The sequence below is a fragment of the Terrapene carolina genome, unplaced genomic scaffold (genome assembly GCF_002925995.2).
Source record: "Terrapene carolina triunguis isolate 2854851 unplaced genomic scaffold, T_m_triunguis-2.0 Scaffold210, whole genome shotgun sequence".
Classification (NCBI taxonomy): domain Eukaryota; kingdom Metazoa; phylum Chordata; order Testudines; family Emydidae; genus Terrapene; species Terrapene triunguis.
The window spans coordinates 27,453,452-27,479,186 of NW_020664561.1; the positions used below are offsets into that span (position 1 = coordinate 27,453,452).

Consider the following 25,735-nt stretch of genomic DNA (forward strand, 5'->3'; position numbering starts at 1 on the left):
CTCTCATTGATTTCTATGGACATTAGGAGTCTAAATATGTTATGGATCTGGGACTTTGTCCCCTGTTTTTCATGGTGGACTCATTGATTCAGAACCTTGAAAGGCCTTAATTAGAGGGGAGAGTGTTTGAATAATTAGAAAAGGAGAGCTTTCCTCCCCAGTGTGCCTTTATAAAAAAACCCCCACCAAAATAAAAGTTTTAAACATTTTGTATAAAAAAATTACTTCCCTTCTCAGTTTAATTAGATATTATTCCCTTTGTTTCTGTGTTCTTTCAATCTTACTAGTTCTCCAATCAGCAACAGAGACTTCCACCATAGAGAACACCTGAATTTCTAATGTTGGGAGGGAGGGTGGTGGAAGGGGAAACAAGCCTCAATAAACAAACTTCTAGCATTCTTCATTCATTATATAGAAGCAAAAGGCACAAACCTCACTTCATTTTCTTTGTAGGTCACCTTTAAGCTTTTGGGGCTAACTTCTGTTCTCAAACGACACTAGTTTCAATCGCATTACAGAAATGAAAACAATAGTTACTCTAGCTTGACACTGGCATAACTGACAGCAGAACTGAGCCCAGAGAGCATAGGTGCTGGAACTAGGGGTGCTGTGCTTAGGGTTGCCAACTTTCTAATCACACAACAACGAACACCTCAGCCCCGCCCCTTCTCTTAGGCCCCACCCCTTCTCCGAGGCCCTGCCCCTGCTTGCTCCATCCTCCCGTCCCTTTGTCGCTCTCTCCCACCCTCACTCACTTTCACAGGGCTGGGGCAAGGAATTGGAGTGTGGGGAGTATGGGCTCTGGGTGCGGGCTCCGGGTGGAGCCAGAAATGAGGGGTTCAAGATGTGGGAGAGGGCTCCAGGCTGGGGCAGGGGGTTGGGATGTGGGGGAGTGAGGACTCTGGCTGGGGGTACGGGCTCTGGCTGGGGCCAGGGATGAGGGATTTGGGGTACAGGAGGGGGGTCTGGGCTCGGGCCAAGGGGTTAGGAGTGCAGAAGGAGGTGCAGGCTCTGGACTCTGGGGTGGGGCTGGAGAGGACGAGTGTGGGCTCCGGGCTAGGGGTTGGGGTGCAGGAGGGTGTTTTGGATATGGGGTCCTGGCAGCACTTACTGTGGCTCCCAGGAAGCGGCCGCCAGGTCCCTGCAGCCCCTAGATGCATGGGTGGCCAGGGAGGCTCCGCGCGCTGCCCTCGTGCCTGCAGGCGCCACCCACACAGCTCCCATTGATTGTGGTTCCCTGCCAATGGAAGCTGCAGAGCCAGTCCTCTCGGTTGGGGCAGCACATGGAGCCTCCCTGGCCACCCATGCGTCTAAGGGGTGCAGGGACCTGGTGTCCACTTCCAGGAGCCACATGGAGATAGGGCAGGCAGGGAACCTGCCTTAGCCCCGGGCCCCCGCTGTACTGTTGACTGGACTATTAACAGCACGGTCGGCAGTGCTGACCGAAGCCACCAGGATCCCTTTTCCACCGGGCGTTCTGGGCGAAAACTGGATGCTTGGCAACCCTAGCTGTGCTGCTGCCGCACTCCCTGACTTGAAGTGATTTCCATCATATACAGGATTTACAGTTTGGTTCAGTGGCTCTCAGCACCCCTACTATTAAAATTGTTCCAGCACCACTGCAGAGAGACTGCTGATCTTAATCAGGACTGCAGGAGCAGTCCATTTCCGTGGAGTTAAAAGGTGCATGATAATTTTGAGGACCAATCCTCCATTACTGGTATACCGCCCCACCTGGCCTGATCCTACATTCCTGGTGCTGCCTCCCTCAGCCAACGCTCAGGGAAGAAGACTGCTGGGTCCCTGCTATCCCAGTCCACTGGTTCAAGCTGCTCAGAAGTTACAGGAAAGTGGCTACATCAGATAAACCTGATCATAACGAGCTCCCCTCTCTCAAACGGGGCTGGAGGAGCCTTTTGCATGGCAGGGGCTTCCAGCTACAGGAGAAGGCCCTGCATAGGAAGGAAAGGCCCCGGGGCCACCAGCCCGGCAGGCAGCCGCGCAGCACCGACCCCTCCGCAGAGCGTGCACCACTTGCCCAGGGACAATGCGCGCGCACCTGTCCCGAGCCCATCCTCTAGTCTGCGCAGAGGGGGAGGGGGAAGCTCGCACGCAGCCTCTCCAGGCGCCGCCGCCCGGCAGCTGCTGCCGCTCGCGCTCTGCAAAGGGCAGGGGCGGACGGAAGAGCCGGAGCGGAGCACTGCGGCAGCGGGGAGCCCCGAGGGCTTCCCTGCCTCTCTGGGTTTGGGGACCGGGCGCTTGCAGCCCGCAGCATCCTCCCCGCCTGGTGCCCGGCATGGAGCCCTGGAAGCAGTGCGCCCAGTGGCTGATCCACTGCAAGGTGCTGCCGCCCAACCACCGAGTGACCTGGCCCACGGCTCAGGTGTTCGACCTGGCGCAGACCCTCCGCGATGGGGTCCTGCTCTGCCAGCTGCTCAACAACCTGCGCAGCCAATCCATCAACCTGAAGGAAATCAACCTCAGGCCTCAGATGTCCCAGGTAAGGGCGCCGCTCCGCAAGGGCTCCTGCTGCCCCCAGCTCGCATCCCCCATTAATCAGCGGCTTAATTTCTTTGTGCGAATGCGGAGATGCTCTAAATAGCCTGCTCGTGTTTTGCTTTCACTTACCCGGTAGCATTTAACTCTAAAGTGGTGGAGGAGAGGATGCACGCGAGGTGAAAGATGCTGTAGGGAGTTAAGCCGTATTGTATGGAGGGGCACATGCCCACCCTCCATGCCCCCTACCGTAGTCACAGCACGTTTTATGAGAAGTACTCAAACTACTCTGTGTTTACAATAGTTATTGTGAAGTAAGGAGGTATTGAAATGCCTTCTATTTTTTTAAAAAAAGCAACAAGCAACCCTCCTAAAACCATACAAAACACAACCCCTCCCCAACATATTTCAATTTTGTTTTGTTGTCAAATTCTGTCCTGATGACTAGGTCAGCAATTTTAAAATGAACTGTGTCATGTAGAATGAGGAATCTAGGAAGTTGAATTACCATTCTGTATAATTATAATAGCTAGGGGGAAAAAACTCCCAAGAAGACTAACTTGACATAAATCTGCCGCAGCCCTCTGAAGGTTTCTGGGCATGTGATCTAATCACATGCTGGTGTTTTTAGTGTTTCCCCAACCATTCCTCAAAAGACAAGCAAAAAATATAACAAAACCTGTGTGTGAGATTGTTAGGCGTCTGATCTTCATGGAGATCAAAGTTAAAGCTCAGGGTCCCTCTCAGTCAGTCCTGTGTGCCTATGTCTTGGATTACATATTGTATTGGGGACCTCAGAACAGAGGGGCTCCTTCTGGACCTCAGAAGCCGTGATACCCATGCACAAAGCTGTGATAACCTAAGCACGTGATTTCAGTTTCGACTGTAAATTTCATGCTTTTTGTCAGATAAAATTGGACCTAATGTTACTTCTTTCACCCCTCTTCCCACTGGTGTTTTTGAATTTCCTTTTCATTTATTTTTGAGAGGCCCCCATCCTAGAAGGCACATGATGCAGATGGGGGGCTCCTTTGAAGTCACTGGGGTTTTGCACAGGTGTCTTTTCTCGTGGAACAATTTACAAAGATCAGAGGTCCAGTCACTGACCCTGCAAAAAAGCACATGCTTAATTTTAAGCATGTGAGTAGTCACATTGAGTTAAATATGCAGAAGGTTAATTAGATGGATAAGCTTTTGCAACATCAAGGCCTTGTTTTGTATCCTTCTCCTTTTTGAGTTGTATGAATTATAGTGTTAATCCTTATTTATGGAGCGGTAATAACCATGGTTAAGCTACCTTCCCAATATAAGCCTGATTTTTAGTACACTTTGCTTTTCCCGCTAATCTTCCTGAATCTTTACATCCTGCATCTCAACCCTGGTAGATTTTATCTGAGAAATTGTTTTTTTAATTTTTAAAAAATTAAAAACTGAGCAGTTATAAAGTTATGGTGTTTAGAATTGCAAACACCTGTCCTTCAGATTTGAAAAATTTCCTAATGATTTTTTTTGTCTCTTGTCTCAAAAGAACTTAGAATTTCTGAAATTGGGCCTGAACCTGCAAATGAGTCTGCTTGGGTGGACTCTGTGCTCCTGTGGAGACTCATGCAGAACTGGGGTTGCACTTTGTTGGCTTTGCTGAAGACAAGTTCCTCTTAGTCTTATAGGGGGCGATAAAGAGCACTGTTCAAACTAATAATATGAAAAATGTATTTAATATACACAATTTATAATTAACTGACTTTTTGTTTCTGGTTTTGCTGGATTGACCTGGACAAACGGGTACATAGGGGGGCATGGATTGAAGTGGGAGCATGGGGGGGAATTGTGGTGAGTTAGGAGTCTGGGAAGAGATATGGAGAGCATGAAGAGTAAACAGAGGATGATGGTAGGTCTGAGGACTGAGAGGTACCTGGTGAGGTAGCGTGATGCCATGTTTCTCTTGTTTTTGAATGGAAGGGGTAGTGGTGAGGATGTGAGTGCATGGAGTGGTAGGCAGGATGGTGGCATTCATAAAGCAGAGAGTAGGGCTCCTCAAGTGCATGAAAGTTGCAAAGGACAGGGAAAGCACAGGGCATGTGTGCAGGAGGAGGCATGAGAGGGTTACAGGAACGTCGTGGGGTGTAATTGTAACTTGTTGTTTTGACCCTGGCATATATTTTTGCAAATTTTAGGGTGGCAAGTTAAGGTTGGTTGATTAAGAGTGATGAGGATTATATGTCTGTGGAGAATTGGTTGGGTCTCTTCACTATTCATTTCCAGACATTCTTGTGTTTTGTTTTTTAAAGAGAGGCCGAATTTTTGGTATGAATATATATGTTAGGCCATACCTGAATCGTGAGATGATTGTCAAATAATTGGAGCTGAGTTGCGGACAAGACATGAAAAATTGTGGAAAAGTAATAGTGGACCTTTTATTAATTGTGTTTATTTGGAAACCCAGAGAAGACCTATTTGTTTAAGAAAAATTTGCTGGAACAATATAAACACTCAAGTATTATATTATGCCTGCTAATTTTTTTGATAACCAGACATTTTGCTGCAACTATATTACAGTCATTAATGTCCGGGACTCTGGCTGTCAGCTGCCCGGGACTCTGGCCGTCAGCTGCACGGGGCTGACAGCAGGACCCTGGGCTCCCACTGTCAGCCCCGGGAGGCTGAAGGCCAGGGCTCCCGCTGTCAGCCCCGCACTGTCAGCACTGCATGGCTGACAAAAAGAATGCCAGTCTTTAATATGGCTATGTAAAATATTAACATTATATTAAAATATGATGAGAAGAGATTCTGAGTACAAGTGGTCTTCTTCTAATCTCACTTGATATGCACCAGTAACTTCTCTGATGTATACGGAAGTTAAGTAGATGTCTGCTGAAGCGAGAATAGACTTTAACATTTTCTAACATTTTGCAACACTTTCAGAATACCAGAAGGACCTAATAATTTGTAACATTTTACTTTTTTTATTGAAGCTTATTTTAGACTAGTGGGAATGCAATATTACCACCCAGGTTTAGGAACCTCTTTCATTTCATATGTTATTAAACATAGATGCCTGTACAATTAATGTAAATTGGACTACGCTCGCTTGACATATTTAGTCCACAACCACTGGTTGGTGTCAGTTATTTTCTTTCTTTTTATTACACCATTCTCATCTTGGCAAATGCATTTACTGCAAAATATTCTGTAAAAGCCAATAATGCATTATAAAAAAATATATCAAGAATAAATTGCAACCAGTCAAAATAAAAACTACACCAGCAGCGTACTGGATGCAAATGTTACAACAGACATTCTAAAATACTTAAATCTTCAAAATCTGAATAGTATATATGACACTGTCCAGAAGAGGTGGTATTCTGTACCTTTTGTTAAATGACGTAGAGATGGTAGAGGACATGAATTTTAAGTGGAGCAAATTCAGATGAAATTCTCTTATAGCACACATTTAGTAACAGTATACGCTAAGTAGGATTTGCTAGATTGGAACAGAGCACTAGTTCATCTACTCTGGCATTCAGCTTCTGGCAGTGACAGTCTTGGAGGGAAGAATTCTCCTTCTTCCTCCAAATCCTGGTTCTCCAACTCATGATATATTTAGCCATTTATGCATCCCTGTATGTAGAATGTGTGTGGATGATTCCTTGCTGATCCTTCTAGGCAATCAGTTTTGTGTCCTAATGCATAAGGTCTGGTTGCTATTACTTCCATAACTTGCAAAACTATAAATAATTTACAGATAAACTGTTGGATATAGCTTCATATAATACTCAAATTTCATTATGGATAAAAATATGTAAATATATTCTACTGGGTTAATGAACTAGAAAGGTTTCTTCATAATAACCCACAATATTTTCTGGGTCAGTAACTAATTGGAATCAGCAATGGCTCAGAATTAATACTACTTGTCTAGACCAATGCTAGTTGATTTTACTTCTGATCAATTAAAACTGTAGTAGTTTGATGCTTATTTTTAGCAGACAAAAGCAAAATACCCTCCTGCATTCTTTTTCAGAGAGAACTTTCTGGAGAAAGATACAATGTGTAAAGTATGTATGTGTTTAAAAAAGCAAGGTCATTTGAGGATTATTCAGATTCATACCTATTTGGTGAATATTCTCTGTAAATATGAGCCTTCAAATATGATTTAAAATGTTACTTTGATTATTTATAATATATTCTTGAAATGAAACCTTGATATCTGTATATTATATATTTGTATAATGTCAGAGATGTGGTATATGCTTCATAGACAGGTAAGAAGGCTGGGTCTATGGCCCCAAAAACTTACAGTCCAAGGTCCTGATCTGGCAAGCTGCTTTGTGCAGATGTACACTTGCAACTGCTTCAAGCCCACTGACTTGAACTTGACTCTTGCAGGTACAGGGGTTTGTCTATGTGGATCAAAACCTATAAGGGCCAAATCTTGATCCTAGTAAAGATCTTGCTAATTTATGCTAGGTGCTAAGTGCCTCTGCAAAGTGAAGAGAAGCCTCTTCTCCCATTGATTTCCATGAAAGAAGTCAATCAGACCTTTGCAGGAGGCACTTTCCACGTTAGAGAATCATCCCCTGAAAGTTTCAGAAATTATTATAACCTTGGATATGTTTAAAAATGTATTTAGGTCGGCAGTGCATAAATAGAAAATGAAGGGCCTAATCTTGTGAGTTGCTGAGCATTCTAAAAAGGTACTGAGCATCAACTCCCATTGTAGCTTAAGTGAGCTGAAGGTGCTTGGAACCTCTTGGGGAGATACTCAAAATCTTTCATGATTGGGCTGTGTATTTGCAATGTTTTCAGAAATAGTTACACTTGTCAGTAGTCTAATAAATTCTCTGCATTATGTAATATCTGTCATCGGATCTCACAGTGCTTTGTAAACACTAGTTAATTGTCCTATTCCTGTGATGTAGCAAGTGGTATGTTATCCCCACGGGCACTGAGAGGGAAAGTGCCAGTGGTAGACTGGGAATTAGAACTTGGGAGGTCCTGGCTCCCAGATGCATACACAGTCCACTAGTGCATATTGTTTTGTAAGCCAAGATGCCTGTGGTAATATTTTGCCTGTATTGTTTGACCCTCATGTGGCTCTTTATGGTTATGCATGTGTCTTTTGTGGAGTAAAACTGGTATTTTCCTGTTCAGTTTTGTCAACTCTCATGGATTTGGTCCCTGCTACAAGCAGAGTTATGATGACATGAAGAATTCTGGTCATCAAACAATTTTTGGAAAACAAAACCATAGAGCAAGACACTGGCCTCATAAAATGCCCTGTAGTCTAGTGAAAGGTGCATTAAACTGCAAACCCAGATAGCATGAGTTCATTTCCCAGCTTTTCCTCTGACTGCTGTTGACATTTCTGTGTCCTTCACATCATTTATTGTGAACCAAGGTTTCATGCCTTGGGGGGTAGCTATCATTCACCAGTTTCAGAGAGAAGGTAAGTGATAGCTTGCATTGCAGGCAGAGCTGGGAATAGACCCCAGGCCTCTAATATTACAGAGTCAAGTCTCCTCCACTTTGCCACATAATGCTTTCAGAAGGAGCACGGCAAATTAGATCTTTCTGTAACCCACATTAATACAGTGTGGCTCTATGCCACCCTTTAGCAGCTAGATGACATATAGAGATTTATGACTTTGTTCCCATGGTAAGAGAACTTGTTCTTTAGATGAAATGGTAGAGACTGGTTTTTACATCCAAAGCTCCTGGGTTCAGTCCCTACAGATGACTCAAGTAGGGGTGTTGTTATGTTTGGCTATGATGTCTGTAACCACTAGACCATAATCCGCTGTCAGTGCTAGAAATAGAAACCAAGCATCCTGCTGCCCAAGCATTCCACCGTTGTGTCACAAACACGTGTGTGACCCACTGGCAAGGTGTGTGTGGTCTCCCCCTGTATGGGCTGGGCTACATAGAAGATAGCAGCATGTTGTTCTCTCCCACCCACCACCTTACTCAAGTTACTCCTATAACTAAAGTGGAAGTGGTTTGTGCTGTGGATCTGAAGGTTATGGATTCAAACCCCACTGATGACACATGTCGAGGTAAAAAAACACACATATATGTACAAGTCAGTGTAAGGACCCCTGGAGTCATTGTTTTGATGGTTTTATATCACAAAGCATTGTATTTAGAAGCAAATTTGGTTATTGTGCAAATGTTTGTTTTACTGTTGCATTTTTATTATTTGTATTTGGTTACAGGAAGTTGTCCCTTTTAAGAATAGTGTTTGGCTGACTGACAGCAATGTGCGGGAGATTTTGTGTGTGTCATGAGAGTGGAAAACCCACTGTGTTCAAGCTCTAAGAAGGCCAGAACTTGATTTAATAAACTTCTCTTTCCAGAAAGTCAGCCTCATTTTTGAAGGACTAACGTTAATGCTTATGAGGGACTGGAAGTCTTAGGCATTGCTAATGGGCTATAGAGCCTTTTGCCTGTAGGGCACCAGTGTGAATTGTGCCCAGCTCAGCAGGGATTAAAAGTTGTTCCCATCAATGGATATTTAATAGCCCCTATGTGAGAGGAGTCTGACAGGTCTCAGTTCCAGCTCCTATGTCACAAATTCACCACTATGCTTTGCACTAGAGTAGAAGCTCTTTGCGACAGAGACTGTCCCTGCTATGTGTTTGCACAGACTGACAATGGGACCCTGTGTTTGGTGAGGGTCCTGTAGCAGGGGCCAAAATCACATTACTTTAAGTTTGCAAGAATTGGCAACATCAGTTGTCATGCGCATACTGGGAGAGGGAGTTCAGAAGACAACAAAAACCACATTTAAGCTTTAAAAAGACTTTTTTTTGCCCATATGTATTTTTGGATTTGACTCATGCGTTTTGAACTTTGATGTTGGTAATAGTGCATACTTTGTGTGGTGTTGCACAGAACAAACAAAGCTGTCCCGTTACAAGCGCGATCCTCACTGTAAAGCAGTGCTGAGCCTTCCTAACAGCCAGAAAGGGGGATAAGAGAGGAACTGTGTTAGTTTAATTACAGAGACCATTGTATGATGCCTTAACATTGTGTTGCAAAAGTTTTCGTGAGATGTCGCATCAATGCACGACGACCTTCAGTCATGAGGATTGCACAACACAAGGTAATGTCGGCGTGTTGCATTGTAACTTTGTGGTAATTCCATTTCATGACAAACTGCTTCCCCAGGGCTGGACTACACTAGTGTAAATAATAAAAATAGAAATGACCCATAATTGAAAGTTCTAATCATAATGTTTAATCTTAATTGTAACAGATATTGGATAAATTGTCATCAGAAATATGGGCCTTAAAACAAATTAGCTGTGCTGACCTGCATTAGACTATCTTTTTGCAACTTCTATATCTGTGGCACTTTGTAAATTTCATTTTGAAATAGTTTTTGCAAGGAGTTCTGTTAACTTGTGAGAAATTGCTAAACAGGAAAGCGGCAAGTGATGTGCTGCTGGCATCGGAGTTCACTAAAGGGGATGTTTATATAAATTATTTATTTAAAATAACCATTTCCTGTAATCATTCTTAAAACAATAAAATAAATTACGGTTTACTTTGTCTAAGTTTTATAAATTTTTACCTCTTATTTTCAAGGGAGTAGTTTTTTCATATGATCACCTAAAAATATGGAAGTACATTATTGTTGTCATTCTGGCTCTGAGTTATCTTTAGGTGTAGAAATTAAGATTTAATGAGAAACTCCTTCATGCTTGCGTGGCAATATGTCTGCCAAACTCCCTGTGCAAAGTGATGTGACTATATCCCTTAAATCTTAGGAGGGGACCAAAGGATCTGAATTTTGAAAAAATATAAAATAATTTATAGTAGTCCGTGGTAATGTCCCAGGAGCCAAGATTGTCTCAGCATTTTTATTATAATCTCTTTTAAAATTTGATTTCTCAAGGATTTTGAGCTGTGACAGAGAGTCTTTCAAGATTGGAACTTGGCATACTAGTTATCAGCTCAGGAGAACAATTTTTTTTGTTAACAGGAGAAACTCTATTTGATGAACTAGTTGGGGATTTAGGAATTTATAAAATCAAAAATTTAACATATCAGAATTACAATATTTATAGTGCATAAATTAATTTATTAATCATCCAATGACAGTGTACATAACTAACAGTAACTAATGTATACTGTGATGTTTCTTTGTTTGATAGAATTGCTTCTCTTCGCTACTGCCAAATGGATCAGTCTTTTCAAACCTGAACAGCTACTTGAATATTGGCTGAAGGATTGAAGTTACATTCAGTGGCAGAAAAATGATTCAGATAACTGGTTGTTCATAAGATTGATGTTCATAAAATCAGGGTTCTATTGTGTTTTGCACTTGGGTTATTGAGTTATGAGAATGCTAAAAGGGTTATGTTTAGGTGTTAAAGATGCTTTTTCTCTAACTATAAAAACATTTTGTTTAGCTAAAGTTGGGAAATGATTTAATCTTTGATATGAGGTGAGGGGAATAACATGAGAGAGAAACAACAACATGAATTAATCAATTTGTAATGTCTGTTATTGAGCATAAGCAACAATATTTAAGTGATAAAGTGTTTGTAATTCAGATAGCAGGCAGTCCCATTAAACATGCCCAATTAAACAAGTGAATATTTTGATTTGTTTTAGCCCCTGATCCTGCAAACATTTATGCACTTGTTTAACTTTATTTACATGCTTAGTCTCATGGAGGTCAAGTTAAATACGTGCATAAGTATTTGCAGAATTGGGGCCTTCATGAAGTAAATAATGTAAATAAAAAAAAATAGAGATTTCCTTGTAAAGAAAATGTAGCTGTAACCTGATCAATATTGCTCAAAAAAAAAAAAAAAAAAAAGAGAGAGAGAAAAAACCACAGGAAGAGCAATAACCTGGCTCTTGGTATGTAACTTTCTGACAAAGTTACCAATTGCACTTATTATTCTAAGAAAGTGAAGGAAATAAAAATGGTCATCAGATCAGTTTCCAAATATCCTTTACTTGATTCCCTTGAAGAGAAAAAGGAATATGCACTCGTAACATTTTTTAGGATTATATTTACATGTTAACCACTTAATTAGTGCTTAATGTAACAGGGTCATGTTGCAAAGCTCATCTCAGGTACTGCCCCATGCACCATGTTTAAAGTGCTGCATGTTCTATGGAATATCAGCACTAAATATGCTGCCACTGGTCTCTCACAGAAGCTATAGTGGGTATCAGCAGCAAAGAGTTAAATTAAACATCCAAAAAGGCTTGAGGAAACATTCAGTTGGGGTGGCCTATGCTGTTTTCTGCTAGGTATGCAAGAGAAACTGAATTATCACCTGCTCTTGAGCTGACAGAGGGTGGGAGTGCTGTGGTGACAGCAGGCAGAGCAAATCCTTGTGAAAAGGAAAGAGTGAAAAGAGATGGTGGGGGACAGAGAAGAGAGGTAGCAGAAGTAGGAGGCAAGCAGTCAGAAGAAAAGAATGTGAACTAGAGAGGGAATAGGCAGGAAAAGAAGGGAGACAGATCAGAAGGGGCATCAGAGAGCAAGTGAGAGATTGGAAAGAAAAAAGGAAAATCATTTAAGATTCATGCTAAGAAAAATCCATAGAGCCAGATCTTGGATGTCCTGTGTTACTCTTTATGCAGTGATGGTGGCACGTCAAGAAAGCTTATGCTCAAATAAATTTGTTAGTCTCCAAGTTGCCACAAGTACTCCTGTTCTTTTTGCGGATACAGACTAACAGGGCTGCGACTCTGAAACCCATTATAACCTGCTGACTGTATTCTAGGAGGTTAATTACCAGGGCAGTAGTATTTGACACCAGGAAAATCTACAGCTATATTGTCTGTGGATTTAAACATCAGAAGGATAAAGGATCTCAGTTTTCTGGCTCCAACCTTTTCCTTTAGTGAAGGTCAAATTAAAAAACTGGCAAAGAGGAAATTATGGGAGTAAAGAAGCAAATGGGAAGGTAAAAACAGTAAGGTGACTGGTAGATGAGAAGGAAATATGTGGGTATTGGAAGGGGAAAGAAGGAGAAAAAGAGGGGTGTTTATGGAATATGGAACATTGTCAGATGATGTCAGCACCAGCTTGGTGGTAGGGTAAGAGTGAGTGGCAATGCTGGGAGATGATTAGGGAACCTGGTAATTATAAATTAAATTCCTGGCAACTGACAGAGCTTCATAGGCTTGACTGGCAAGGAAATGAGGAGGGGAGGAATTAGCTAGGGCGTGACAGATAATACATTGGTGAGAGAGAGAAGAAGATTAGGTACATAATTTGAGAGCAAAAGGATAAAATGAAGATGGAGGAGAAAATTGTGAGGGGGGCAGAAACAGAAAAAAGGAGTTAGAAAGGTGATGATGTTACCTGCCAGTATCATTTTTGTGTTGAAGTTATGTGGACCACCAAGGAATTCAGGGCAGCCAGGTATCTTATACTGTGGAAAAGGGCACCTAGAACGCTTTCTGATCTGCGCTTCTGTGATGTGCCAGGAAATGGGGAGGCAGCTTGAGATGGGGCGTGCGCTGCAGCCCTTCAAAAGAGCAGGGAAGTTTTTCTCTTGTCCCATGTTTAGATGACTCTGAATACTGAGATAGTTATTTTATTAGACCACCAGCACTTGTCTCTTATTAAGATCTTTGGTTCACTGTGAGGATAAAAAATAGCAACCGGTCAATTCCCTTTGAAGTCCTACCTTTACAGTAGTGTTAAAATTTCATTATCGATTCTGTAAGGAATTACCTTAAATAGGGTTACCATATTTCAACACTGAAAAAAGAGGACACTCCACGGGGCCCTGGCCCTGCCCCAACTCCGCCCCAACCCCACCCCTTCCCCGCCCCCATTCCAAACCCTTCCCCAAAGTCCCTGCCCCAACTCTGCCCCCTCCTCTGAGCACCCCGCATTCCCTCTCCTCCCTCCCGCTCTGATCTTGGTTGGGAGTTGCTAAGTGCTTCCCTGCTCCCCACTCGCCCTGCAGCCTCTGCACCCCCCCTTGTCCTGCAGCCTCTGTGACCCCTGCTCCCCACTTGCCCTGCAGCCCTTGCACCCCTCCGCCCCTGCAGCCTCTGCGCCCCCTGCATGCCCTGCCCCTACGCCCCCCTGCCCCTGCAGCCTCTATGCCCCTGCCTGCCCTGCTCCTCCTCACCCTGCAGCCTCTGCGCCCCCTGCCTGCCCTGCTGCCCCGCTCACCTGGCAGCCTCTGCCTGTCGGGGGCTTTGGATGCTCAGCGGCGACCAGGGCGGCGCGGGTCTCTGCAGCCCCGGCACATGCCGCACTCCTCGCCCCGCGCCACAGCCTCCTTCCTGCCGCTTCCGAGCACGTTCCTTGCTGGAAACAGCTCCCGCGGCGCCGGGTTCCGAGCTGCGCGGGGCGACAGGGCTGCAGGAAGGGTCTCCCAGTGGCCAGGGAAGCCCGAGCCGCTGGCTGGGCCCGGCCTCCCCATGGTCCTGCGGGCTCGGCTGGGGCGCGCGGTCCGCACGGCCTGCGGGGGCAGCAGCAGCCCCTCCGCCACCTTCTGCGGCTGTGCCCCACTCCTCCCCCCGCCCGAGCTCGCTACAATGTAGCCGGGGCGGCTGGGCTGCGCTGTGGACCCAGCGGGTCGTGCTGTGGCCGGGCGGACCCTGGCTTATGCCTCCCTATTTCCCCGGACATGTCCGGCTTTTTGAAAATTCACCCCGGACGGGGATTTGAGGACCAAAAAGCCGGACATGTCTGGGGAAATCCGGACATACGGTAACCCTACCTTAAATGTACACAACTTACTTGTGTCTGTTCTATGGAACCTAATTACAGTGCTTGTTTCTGTAGCATTCCTATTCACATTCATTTCAATACATTACCAGACTTGGTGACATAAAGAAAACATGACTGTATATCTGCATACTTTGATTTTTCTTTTGGTGGCAAATTGGCTCTATTTTCTATGCATCCTGGTTGTACTAGGTATCATCTGCAGTTGACTGTTTTGCCCCCTTTTTGCTTCAGTTTGATAGGACAAGTGCCAAAACGTAGAGTTGTGAAATACTATTTTGTTTTCCTCCTATGATTTCTTAGAAATATGTATAATAGTTTCTAAACTGATAACTTAATAGCAAGGGTATGTCTTTTTATTTTAAGGAAAAAGACATTCTCTCCTATGTAACTGAACACTGTTGAGCCTGACTCAACTTGTAGTTCGGTGGGAATATACATTTTAGAAAAACATTCAGTCAAATACCACATTTATTAAGAACAATAATAACAATCTTAGTAGCCTTGCATAGTCAAAAGAATAGTTGCAGAATAATTGTTTGTTTGCATATTCAAAAGTTGGAGTCTTAGACCCCAATCCTGCAAAGGGGTCCATCTATGAGGAGTCCCATTGAAATACCCTGCATGAGCATAATGGTTTGTGCTAGCAAACAATTTGGAACAATCAACAGGATATTAATACAAAGATTCTAAATTCTTAAGCCATAGATTTTTCTGCACCTGTGAATTTCAATTGTTCTGCATTATGACTTAAACTTGGTTTCTTCCTCTTGTGATTTTATCTGCAAACATTACTTTTATTTGATCATAGCTTTTCTATTTCTCTCTGAACCTAAATACTAATCCTGATTTCACATCTGGATATTTCAGTGCCTGTGTTCTTGTCATCACACTAGTGTTTTTGCTATTACAGCTTATTAATGACAATGGAATTCACTAATGTACCTTATTTAAATATAGCTTGCTGCTACCTATTGCTCCACATTAGCACCACTGAGAATAGCATTCCAGTATTGTCTTACTCTTATTATAATGTACTAATAACAGCTTCCTCACACCCTGTGCTGTAGGAGAAGAAACTTGCATCCCTTTCTGATTCCTTGCCTTCTCTCCCATGATAATGATTGTGATTTTTATTTATAAAATATATCCTAATAGTTTAAGTAGTATTTGGGGCCAGATTATTAGCTGATGTAAATTTGGGTTGCTCTGTTGAAGTTAGAGGAACCATAATGATTTATATAAGCTGAAGTTCTGGATCATGACATCTCTTGACTAGCCTTTCTCTGAATTTCTTTTAAGTACGTGGTATATTTCTGTAGAGTTTTTGAAAGTGGCAGACTGATCAAATTGTCTAGAGCTTAGGCAGATGTTTTGAAAGCTGCTTCATGCTACTCTCTAACATACCTTAGCTCTGACTTGTGGTAAGCATGCTTTGCAAGTCTTGAGTTGCTGAGCAGCAGCAGTTTTGCTAAATCATGCCAAGTTGGGTAAGGGTTTAGAGAATACATTTTCACTTAATCTTCTTTTCTCTTGATACTTGAAACAGGTTTGAACTTTGGTCTTCAAAGATGTGAAGTTAATGCAGTAACCTACACTTCAATCCTGTACCCCGTCTGATTCAGTAATGACACATCTTTAAGTAAAAAGCTAAAATTCTTACCGAGCTTCCCTCTCTTAATAGTTAAAATGTTAACACTCTTTTGGACTACAACTTGGTTTTGTGGGGCCCTGAGTAAAATAACGGCTGATGAGCTTTGGGCTGGTTTCTATCATCCACAGAGCACATCTGGCAGCTGGGCTGCGTCAGGTCAAGATTGCATGCCATTAAGAAGATACTAGGGCATTTTAGCAAGTGGGGGAAGCAGGGCAGGGCCAGGGCCAGCTCCAGGCACCAGCTTAACAAGCAGGTGCTTGGGGCGGCCAAGGGAGAGGGGCGGCACCTGCGGCAATTCGGGGGCGGCAGGTCCCTCACTCCCTCTAGGAGCGAAGGACCTGTCACTGAACTGCCGCCGCCGATCGCGGCTTTTTTTTCCCCCCCCAATTGCCACCGCCAATTGCGATCGCGGCTTTTTTTTTTTTTTGCTTGGGGGGGGGGAAATGTGGGGGCGCGGGCGGGGGGCGGGGCACATGTGCTTAGGGGGTTGGGGGGGGGGGGGGAGAAATTGGTAAACAAGGATTTTATCAACTAAAAGTGGGTGTTAGGCTTGTTGAAGTTAGGAGAGGTTTGGCCTCCTGAAGTTCATCTCTCAGGAAGGCGTTGGTGTATTCAGGTTGTGGGCGGGCCATTAGGAAAGCAAGATTCTAACAAGTGGTGAGCCATGCCTAGGGCTTGACCTCATTGCTGCTTCTAGAGAGCTATTTTGTTTGGAATTCCTACCACACCCCTTCCAAGTTCCTGTTCCCTTGCAAAAGGTGAAAAATTTTCTGTCCTATCCATAGAACAGGTAGTTCATGAGCAGCTTGAGCTTATCCACATGCTGTTCCACCAATGTGCCTCAGCCTGCCCTTGAGGGGCTACCTCTAGTAATTATGAGGTAGCTCAAGGACTGTGTTTGTTCAGTCTTTGAGACAGCATGGCTGATGCGATAAATCTGGTGGTTTTCTCTGATGTGGGCTCCCGTCCACTAAGAGTTCGCACTGATGCCACTGACTTGCTTCACAGAAGACCAAACTGAACAGACGGTGATCTTTGTTAACAAGGTTGATATTTTAATCCCTCACTTCTGGCTTGTTCTCAGACAAAACATAAAAGCAACGTCGCTGAGGAGACTGTTGGTTGGAGGGATTGTACCTTAGAGACTTTTAGTAACTAATGGTGCTGTTCAGTTACAGGCTTTATGAAGCATTAAGCAGATGAATTCAGTAATCCTGTTGGAGTATCCCTATATTTGAGGCAGGGTCCTACAGCTTTCCCTTTTTACAGAAGACCCTGGAAAATTGATTAGCTGTGATGAAAGCCTTTGCTGCCTGGAACAGTGTGATTTGCATCAAAATGCAGTCTTGGTGATGAGAGAGGATCACATATGTAAAGACAGATGAGTGGTGTTGGGAACAGAATGCCTGCTGTTGATACTATGTGTGCAGCTCTTAAACAGCAAACTGGAACACAATTCAAGTTTGTCATCTGTTCTAAGCTAAAATTGTCCAGATTCATGGATCCCTTCGGAGTCTAGTTCATTTATGTGGTACACATCCTGCGCTCTAAGAATTTAAATGGTCTGTTGTCCTTGGAGGAGTTCTCGGTTGCAATAACCAAATGTTGTTTTATAGTTTTTGTAGGAATTTTAGGTATAACATTTGCCCAGCTAACACAAGAAGAATAGGAAAGTGTCTGTGAAATTAAAACACAATACCCCATTATTTGTTTATCTCCTGACATAGGCAGCGGTGGTTTTGGCACACATTGCCAAGAATAAGTCTAACGGGTGATTCTGCTTCCATCAGTAACACAGTGACAGCTGTGAATGCATGAGGCTCATGATTAACACTGTCCTGCTGTAGGCCAGGTCTGGCCTTATGGCTGAGTTGTGAGTTTTTCACTGATCCTGTACTTCATGTAGTCCTACAGAGATCTAGGGTCAGCATGTAAATTAAAATAAATAAATAAATAAATAAAGAGGATGGCCCTGTCTTGATCCTAGAATGCTCTATTGGCATTTGTGTGCCACGGGACAGATGGGACTGCAGTTTTATGGAGTATTTTTCCAAATCTAAAAGGGAATTTTGAAAATGCATTGCACTGTGTAGTGTTCTGCTTGTTGGACTATTATATTTTATGATGTGTGTTTATATTTTAAATCTTCCTTTTATGTTTGGAGAAGTGCAATAACCCTGATGTTCGCAACCCCGTTCTGATCCCTTGAAGAACTATTATAACATTTGGAGTTGGTTGAAAATTTTTCAATTGAAAAGGTTTTGGTTGGAAAATGCCGTTTTGTTGAAATAGAAATGTTTCCTGGGAATTAGAGCTGTCGATTAATCGCAGTTAACTCACGTGATTAACTAAAAAAAATTAATCACGATTAATCAGTTTTAATCACACTGTTAAACAATAGAATACCAGTTGAAATTTACTAAATATTTTGGATGTTTTTCTACATTTTCATATATATTGTATTCTGTGTTGTAATTGAAATAAAAGTGTATATTATTTTTTATTACAAATATTTTCACTATAAAAAGGATAAACCAAAAAAGTGTTTTTTAGTTCACCTCATACAAGTACTGTAGTGCAATCTCTTTATCGTGAAAGTGCAATTTACAAATGTATTTTTTTCTTACATAACTGCACTCAAAAACAAAACAATGTAAAACTTCAGAGCCTACAAGTCCACTCAGTCCTACTTCTTGTTCAGCCAATCGCTAAGACAAACAAGTTTGTTTCAATTTCCAGGAGATAATGCTGCCCTCTTCTTATTTACAATGTCACCAGAAAGTGAGACACTTTTGTAGCTGGATTTGCAAGATATTTACATGCCAGATATGCTAAACATTCGTATGCTCCTTTATGCTTTGGCCACCGTTCCAGAGGACATGCTTCCATGCTGATGATGCTCGTTTAAAAAAAAATGTGTTAATTAAATTTGTGACTGAACTCCTTGGGGGAGAATTGTACGTCCCCTGCTCTGTTTTACCCGCATTCTGCATATATTTCATGTTATAGCGGTTTCAGATGATGACCCAGCATGTTCGTTTTAAGAACACTTTCACTGCAGATTTGACAAAACGCAAAGAAGGTACCAATGTGAGATTTCTAAAGATAGCTACAGCACTCGACCCAAGATTTAAGAATTTGAAGTGCCTTCTAAAATCTGAGAGGGATGAGGTGTGGAGCATGCTTTCAGAAGTCTTAAAAGAGCAACATTCCAATGCGGAAACTACGGAACCCCAATCACCAAAAAAGAAAAAAAACCTTCTGCTGGTGGCATCTGACTCAGATAATGAAAATGAACATGCATTGGTCTGCACTGCTTTGGATTATTATGGAGCAGAACTCGTCATCAGCATGGATGCATGTCCCCTGGAATGGTGGTTGAAACATGAAGGGACATATGAATCTTTAGTGCATCTGGCACATAAATATCTTGCGATGCCGGTTACCACAGTGCCATGAGAACGCCTGTTCTCGCTTTCAGGTGACATTGTAAACAAGAAGCGTATAGCATTATCTTCTGCAAATGTAAGCAAACTTGTTTGTCTGAGTGACTGGCTGAACAAGAAGTAGGACTGATTCGACTTGTAGGCTCTAAAATTTTACATTGTTTTATTTTTGAATGCAAATTTTTTTTGTACATAATTCTACATTTATAAGTTCAACTTTCATGATAAAGAGATTGCACTGCAGTACGTGTATTAGATGAATTGAAAGATACTATTTCTTGTTTTTTTACAGTGCAAATACTTGTAATAAAAATAAATATAAAGTGAGCACTGTACACTTTGTATTCTGTGTTGTAATTGAAATCAATATATTTGAAAATGTACAAAAGATCCAAAATATTTAAATAAATGGTATTCTATTATTGTTTAACAGTGCAATTAATCACGTGAGTAATTGCGATGAATTTTTTTAATCTCTTGATAGCCCTACTGGGAATGTTTCTATTTCAATGACATCTTTGACAGAAAATTTTGAATCGATTTGAAACTGAAATGCAGAATTTCGTTTTGGCTTTCTTGTTAAATTTTGGCTTCCATTGTATTAGTGTTTTGAATTTATCAAAATGCAGAATTTCAATAAGGTAGTTTTGATGTTTCTGAACTGAAATTGTTTTGAATTTCTGTCCTATGCAAAGTTTTAAAACTTAGACTTTTTGCCCTAATTCAGGATGAAAACAAATTTCAAAATGTTATTTTCCTGCAGGATGAAATTCCATTTTCTGACCACTCTAGTAACATAGAAGCATGGCTGCTTCTTAATCTTTCCTCTTCCTTTAAAACCTTTAAACTGGTTTACATTTTTCTACTTGGGTCAGGTGTTTTGGTCTTATCAGCTGTGTCTAGAAGCCCAAGCCCAGATGGGCTTTTCTGTGGTGCTGCTCTGACAAGGTCTGTTTTTTTGGTTGGTGTTTTCTTAACTCTACCTCTCCATTCTCAGTTTTGACTCATCTCTGTGTTAGTTGCATGTCCTATTACCTGTCTCCTCCTTGTACTTTATTTTTACCTTCTCTAAACCCCTCTCAACCAGGTATTTTCTTTCCCCCTTGCTTTGATACACCTATTTCCCCTTTTCTACATTCCCTTTTTTCCCTGATGCTCTTCCTTTGTTTTCAGCTATTTCCCCTTCCCTGTTGTCTCCCTCTTTACAGTTCCTGTTGGCCTCAGTAGGGAACATGTCTCTGCAAATCCTCTAAGAGCTGTTTTCCTGTATTTGTGAGAATGTTAGACAGGAAGAACCTAGTAGGTGATCTGTATATAGAAACACTGAACAATGAGATTTAAAGGGACAATGCAGAGCATGAATAGAACTTGTATGGCAGCTTCTCTTCCTTTTTAGTGCGGTTCCTTTACACACCCCATCAGCCATGAGTGGTGCTGATAGATGTGACAGTCCTGTGGTCCTGTTGTGGAAGGTGAGATCAGATTTGGTATCAGGAAGTAGTCACATTTCAGTGGTGAATGAAGTGATTCTTGTGTAAATAGCTTTGTGAAGCACTTTGGGATCCTAAAGAATGAAAAGAACTATCTAACTCTATGATTATTATAATTAGTAGGATATGATGTAGAAGCATCGCTGCTATGTGTTTGGCTCCTGTCCTCTCAGAGAATGGCTCTAAATAGGAACCTTAAAAAAATCCCACTGTGTTGTGGACCCAAACAATAATACCAGTGGGAAGAGGATGAAAGAGGTAGAGACAACAGTAAATAATAGGAAGATCTTAGTTTGTGGGGAATTGTATTTGGTTTTCTGCTGGCTGTTGATCCACTTATCTTAGTTAGACTGGTAGCAGAAAGATACTTAGAAATAAAACTTTGCCCTGAAGTTTGGCTTCTCTCTACCTCATTTGAAAATGTATTTGGGGTAAGGAAAGGAAGAACAGAGTAGAATTTCCATTCCTTCCCACATCGGAAAATGAAGTTAGCTCTGCATGTGATAAGATAACATACACAATTTTCAGTCTGGATACAGACTAGAACCACAACAAAATAACTCCAGTGCCAGAAAGACTGATTCCCCATGGAACTGGCGCAGTGGCAGTATTTTCTAATGACAAACGTAAATCAAAGAGAGGAAAAAATCAGGTGTCCACATGCGTCTGACGAAGTGGGTATTCACCCACAAAAGCTTATGCCCCAATACTTCTGTTAGTCTATAAGGTGCCACAGGACTCTTTGTCGCTTTTTAAAGGTGTTGTGGTCTCTCAGCCTTAAAAATTCCACCCTTGACTTCTTCTACCTCTTTAACTACCACTTTCACCTCTAAACTCATTTAAAAGTTACCTTGAGTTCCAATCCTCCAAATCTATTCTGGATCCCCTCTAATCTGGCCTTCCTTCTTTCCCCCTCCCCTCAAGCTGCTGTCACCAAGATCTCTTCTGACTCCACTGTGGCTGGATCTCAGGGCCTCTCTTCTAATTCCATTGTTTTTGGCCTTTTGGCTGCTGACAAAAATAAGGCTAACACTTCGTGATGTGTTAAAACCAGAGTGTGAGGGTTGTCTTTCAGCTTTAATCCTGAATGTATTTATTTACAGAAGTTTTAGTCAGATCCTTAATATTAGCTGTGTTCATTTTAAATTAATTAATTTAATGGGCAATGGAATTGATCACTTGATGATTACCTGTTCTATTCATTCCCTCTGGGGCAACTGGCGTTGGCCACTGTTGGAAGACAGGATACTGGGCTAGATGACCTTTGGTCTGACCCAGTACGGCCGTTCTTATGTAATTATTATTTATATATTTTTTTACCCCTAAGTAAATGCAGGTCAGGAATGGCCATGCTATTTTTACTCAGTTTTTATAGATTAATGTTGTGATACATATGCCCTGAGATTGCTGCACTCGTTTGCCAACATATCCTGTAGCCTTAGGCTAGCTTACTATTGCTTTCCTATTCTGTAGATATTCTATTTACAAATGTGTTAGGTTTTGGATATGCCATTGTGAAAATGTTTCTTCTCACTGAGGCGTGCAATTGCACCTTATTTCACACTTAAAATGTTCTTTGAAAATACTGATTTGAGTGCAAGTCCCTTAATATTACAAGACAAAACAGGCCTGGAAATGTTGGGGAAGGATTAATACACATGCAATAGCCAAATACTTGTTTTTCAAACATTAAAAAAAAAATTTGGTTTATGTCTGACCATATGGTATTAACAGTAAGACACCACAGTCGTTATGTGCATTAGAATAACTTAAGGCCTTGTTTGGAGAGAGGGAGAGAGCCTCCAAGAATGAAAAGGAGTAGAGAGAATGGTTGGTACCTTCATCTTTCTCAGGCTGACTTTAGGAATGGCCATGGCCAATCATCCATCAAACTTCAAGTATTCAAATTATCACTGGTTGATTAAAGGAAGAGACATCTGTTCCTTATGATAGCTAGGAAAGTGCATGTCTTTGCATTAGGAGATCAGTGGACTTCCTATGCAGGCTCAGTAATATTTCCTAGCCTCATCAAGGAATGGTTATTATATTTAGCAATCAGGCTGGGCAGAATCTCAAACTCGTTGTTCAGGAGTAGAATGAAAGATTTATATTAGTGCTGCCTGCACTGCTGTCAAAGAATCAGAAATGTCCTCCAATTAATTGGCTTACGCAGAGGGAATTTCTTCTTGAATTGGGTTCTAGGGCTTCATTAGAAGTACGTAGGATATCTAGAAGGGACTTTTCTGATGCCAAACCAGGATTCATTACAATAGCAGAACTACTTGAGACAAAAGTATTAAGTTATTTGACTCATTACACATTAACTCAGTACTAGTGTTGTTGTAAACTCATCAGGAGTGAGCACATGTTACCGCAACATAAATATGATTTGAATGTGCTCTAGAGAGTTATAAGCTTTAAAAATCTGGCAGAAGGTTAAAAGTATTTCCAGCTGACCACACTTAGTGACTAATGGAAGGAAGTAAAGTCATCCATCATTACAGATACCATCCAGTGCTTATCCAAACTGATAAGTGTTATCCCATGACATCCAAGTACTGTTTTTTTTAAAGTAAGTTATGTGTAGTTATATTGATGAGCTCTGGTTGCTGCAGTGAGAGGGTGGTGGTGGGGAAGCAGTGGGTAGTGATAGGGAGTACAAAAGGCGGAGATTGCCCATTCTGCTGTGCACCCTATTCCCCTGTCCCTGTGGAACTCCTTCCACAGGTACTCTGTGGTGATTGGCTTCTGCAAATCCTGATTTGCATAATTTATTGCTGGCAGTGTATGAATTTAACATACACAGGTTCCCCCCAACCTGAAGGAGTTGTTTCCTTCTCCAAGGGGAGGTTTGAGGGCACTGGCAGGTGGGGAGGCATTGGCAGCATGCATGGCTGCTGGAAGAGCTTGCCAAGGAAACATGTAAAGGTGTAGGGGTTCCCATGAAAAGATCAGCATAGATATTGGGAGATCAATAGGTCACATTCACAGGATCCATCAGTTTAGTGTGTGTGTGTGTGTGTGTGTCAGAGAGAGAGAGACACCCTTCTGTGCCCTCTCTATCAGGAAATAATGAATCAGAAATTTGGAGTTTCCAGACCCTTATGTAAGAATAATCCACATAATTGTTCCTGTGGTTCTTCTAAGCAAGGAACAATGCAAATGTTAAGCTGATAGTATTAGTGAACTTCTTAAATTAATTAAGTAGCATATTAATGCCACTAATACCAAACTACTTGCTTCTAAAAACAGATTTTATGGCCTGACCAAATGTTTCCTGAGCCACAACCATGTAGCTACAGCACAATTTGAAAAAAAAATTAGGGCTGTCAATTAATCACAGTTGACTCGTGATTAATTCAAAAAATTAACTGTGATTAAAAAAATTAATCGTGATTAATCGCACTGTTAAACAATAGAATACCAATTGAAATTCATTCAATATTTTTGGATGTTTTTCTGCATTTTCAAATATATTGATTTCTATTACAACACAGAATACAAAGTGTACAGTACTCACTTTATATTAGTTTTTATTACAAATATTTGCACTGTAAAAATGATAAAAGAAATAGTATTTTTCAATTCACCTCATACAAGTACTGTAGTACAATCTCTATCGTGAAATGTAACTTACAAATGTAGATTTTTTTTTTGTTACATAACTGCACTCAAAAACAAAACAATGTAAAACTTTAGAGCCTACAAGTCCACTCAGTCCTACTTTTTGTTCAGCCAATCGCTAAGATAAACAAGTTTGTTTACATTTACAAGAGAAACTGCTGTCTGCTTCTTATTTACAATGTCACCTGAAAGTGAAAACAGGCATTCGCATGGCACTTTTGTAGCCAGCATTGCAAGGTATTTACGTGCCAGATATGCTAAACATTCGTATGCCCCTTCATGCTTCAGCCACCATTCTGGAGGACATGCTTCCATGCTGATGATGTTCGTTTAAAATATATTGAGTTAATTAAATTTGTGACTGAACTCCTTGGGGGAGAATTGTATGTCTCCTGTTTTGTTTTACCTGCATTCTGCCATATATTTCATGTTATAGCAGTCTCGGATGATGACCCAGCACATGTTGTTTGATTTACGAACACTGTCACTGCAGATTTGACAAAACACAAAGAAGGTACCAAGGTGAGATTTCTAAAAATAGCTTCAGCACTTGACCCAAGGTTTAAGAATCCAAACTCTGAGAGGGACGAGGTATGGAGCATGCTTTCAGAAGTCTTAAAAGAGCAACATTTCGATGCGGAAGCTCCAGCATTCAAACCACCAAAAAAGAAAATCAACTTTCTGCTGGTGGCATCTGACTCAGATGATGAAAATGAACATGCATCGGTCTGCTCTGCTTTGGATCGTTATCCAGCAGAACCCATCATCAGCATGGACGCATGTCCTCTGGAATGGTGGTTGAAGCATGAAGGGACATATGAATCTTTTGTGCATCTGGCATGTAAATATCTTGCGATACTGGCTACAACAGTGCCATGCGAACGTCTATTCTCACTTTCAGGTGACGTTGTAAACAAGAAGGGGGCAGCATTATCTCCTGCAAATGTAAACAAACTTGTTTGTCTGAGCGTTTGACTGAAGTAGGACTGAGTGGACTTGTAGGCTCTAAAGTTTTACCTTGTTTTATTTTTGAATGCAGTTTTTTTTTTTTACATAATTCTACATTAGTAAGTTCAACTTTCATGATAAAGAGATTGCACTACAGTACTTGTATTAGGTGAATTGAAAAATACTATTTTGTTTTTTACAGTACAAATATTTGAAATACAAATAAATATAAAGTGAGTATTCTACACAGTATTCTGTGTTGTAATTTAAATCAATATATTTGAAAATGTACAAAACATCCAAAAATATTTAAATAAATGGTATTTTATTATTGTTTAACAGTGAGATTAATCAC

The 25,735-nt window shown here is 41.6% G+C and overlaps 1 protein-coding gene across 1 annotated transcript in view; it reads left to right on the forward strand.

Annotated features, from left to right (window-relative positions):
* Nucleotides 1-2,179: 2,179 nt before the first annotated feature.
* LOC112109983 (guanine nucleotide exchange factor VAV3) overlaps nt 2,180-25,735 on the forward strand; it is a 238,231-nt gene continuing 214,675 nt past the window's right edge. The window contains exon 1 of the mRNA XM_024204746.3: nt 2,180-2,500. Coding sequence (XP_024060514.1) covers nt 2,297-2,500 — 204 coding nt within the window. The 5' untranslated portion in view covers nt 2,180-2,296. The remainder of the gene's footprint in view (nt 2,501-25,735) is intronic.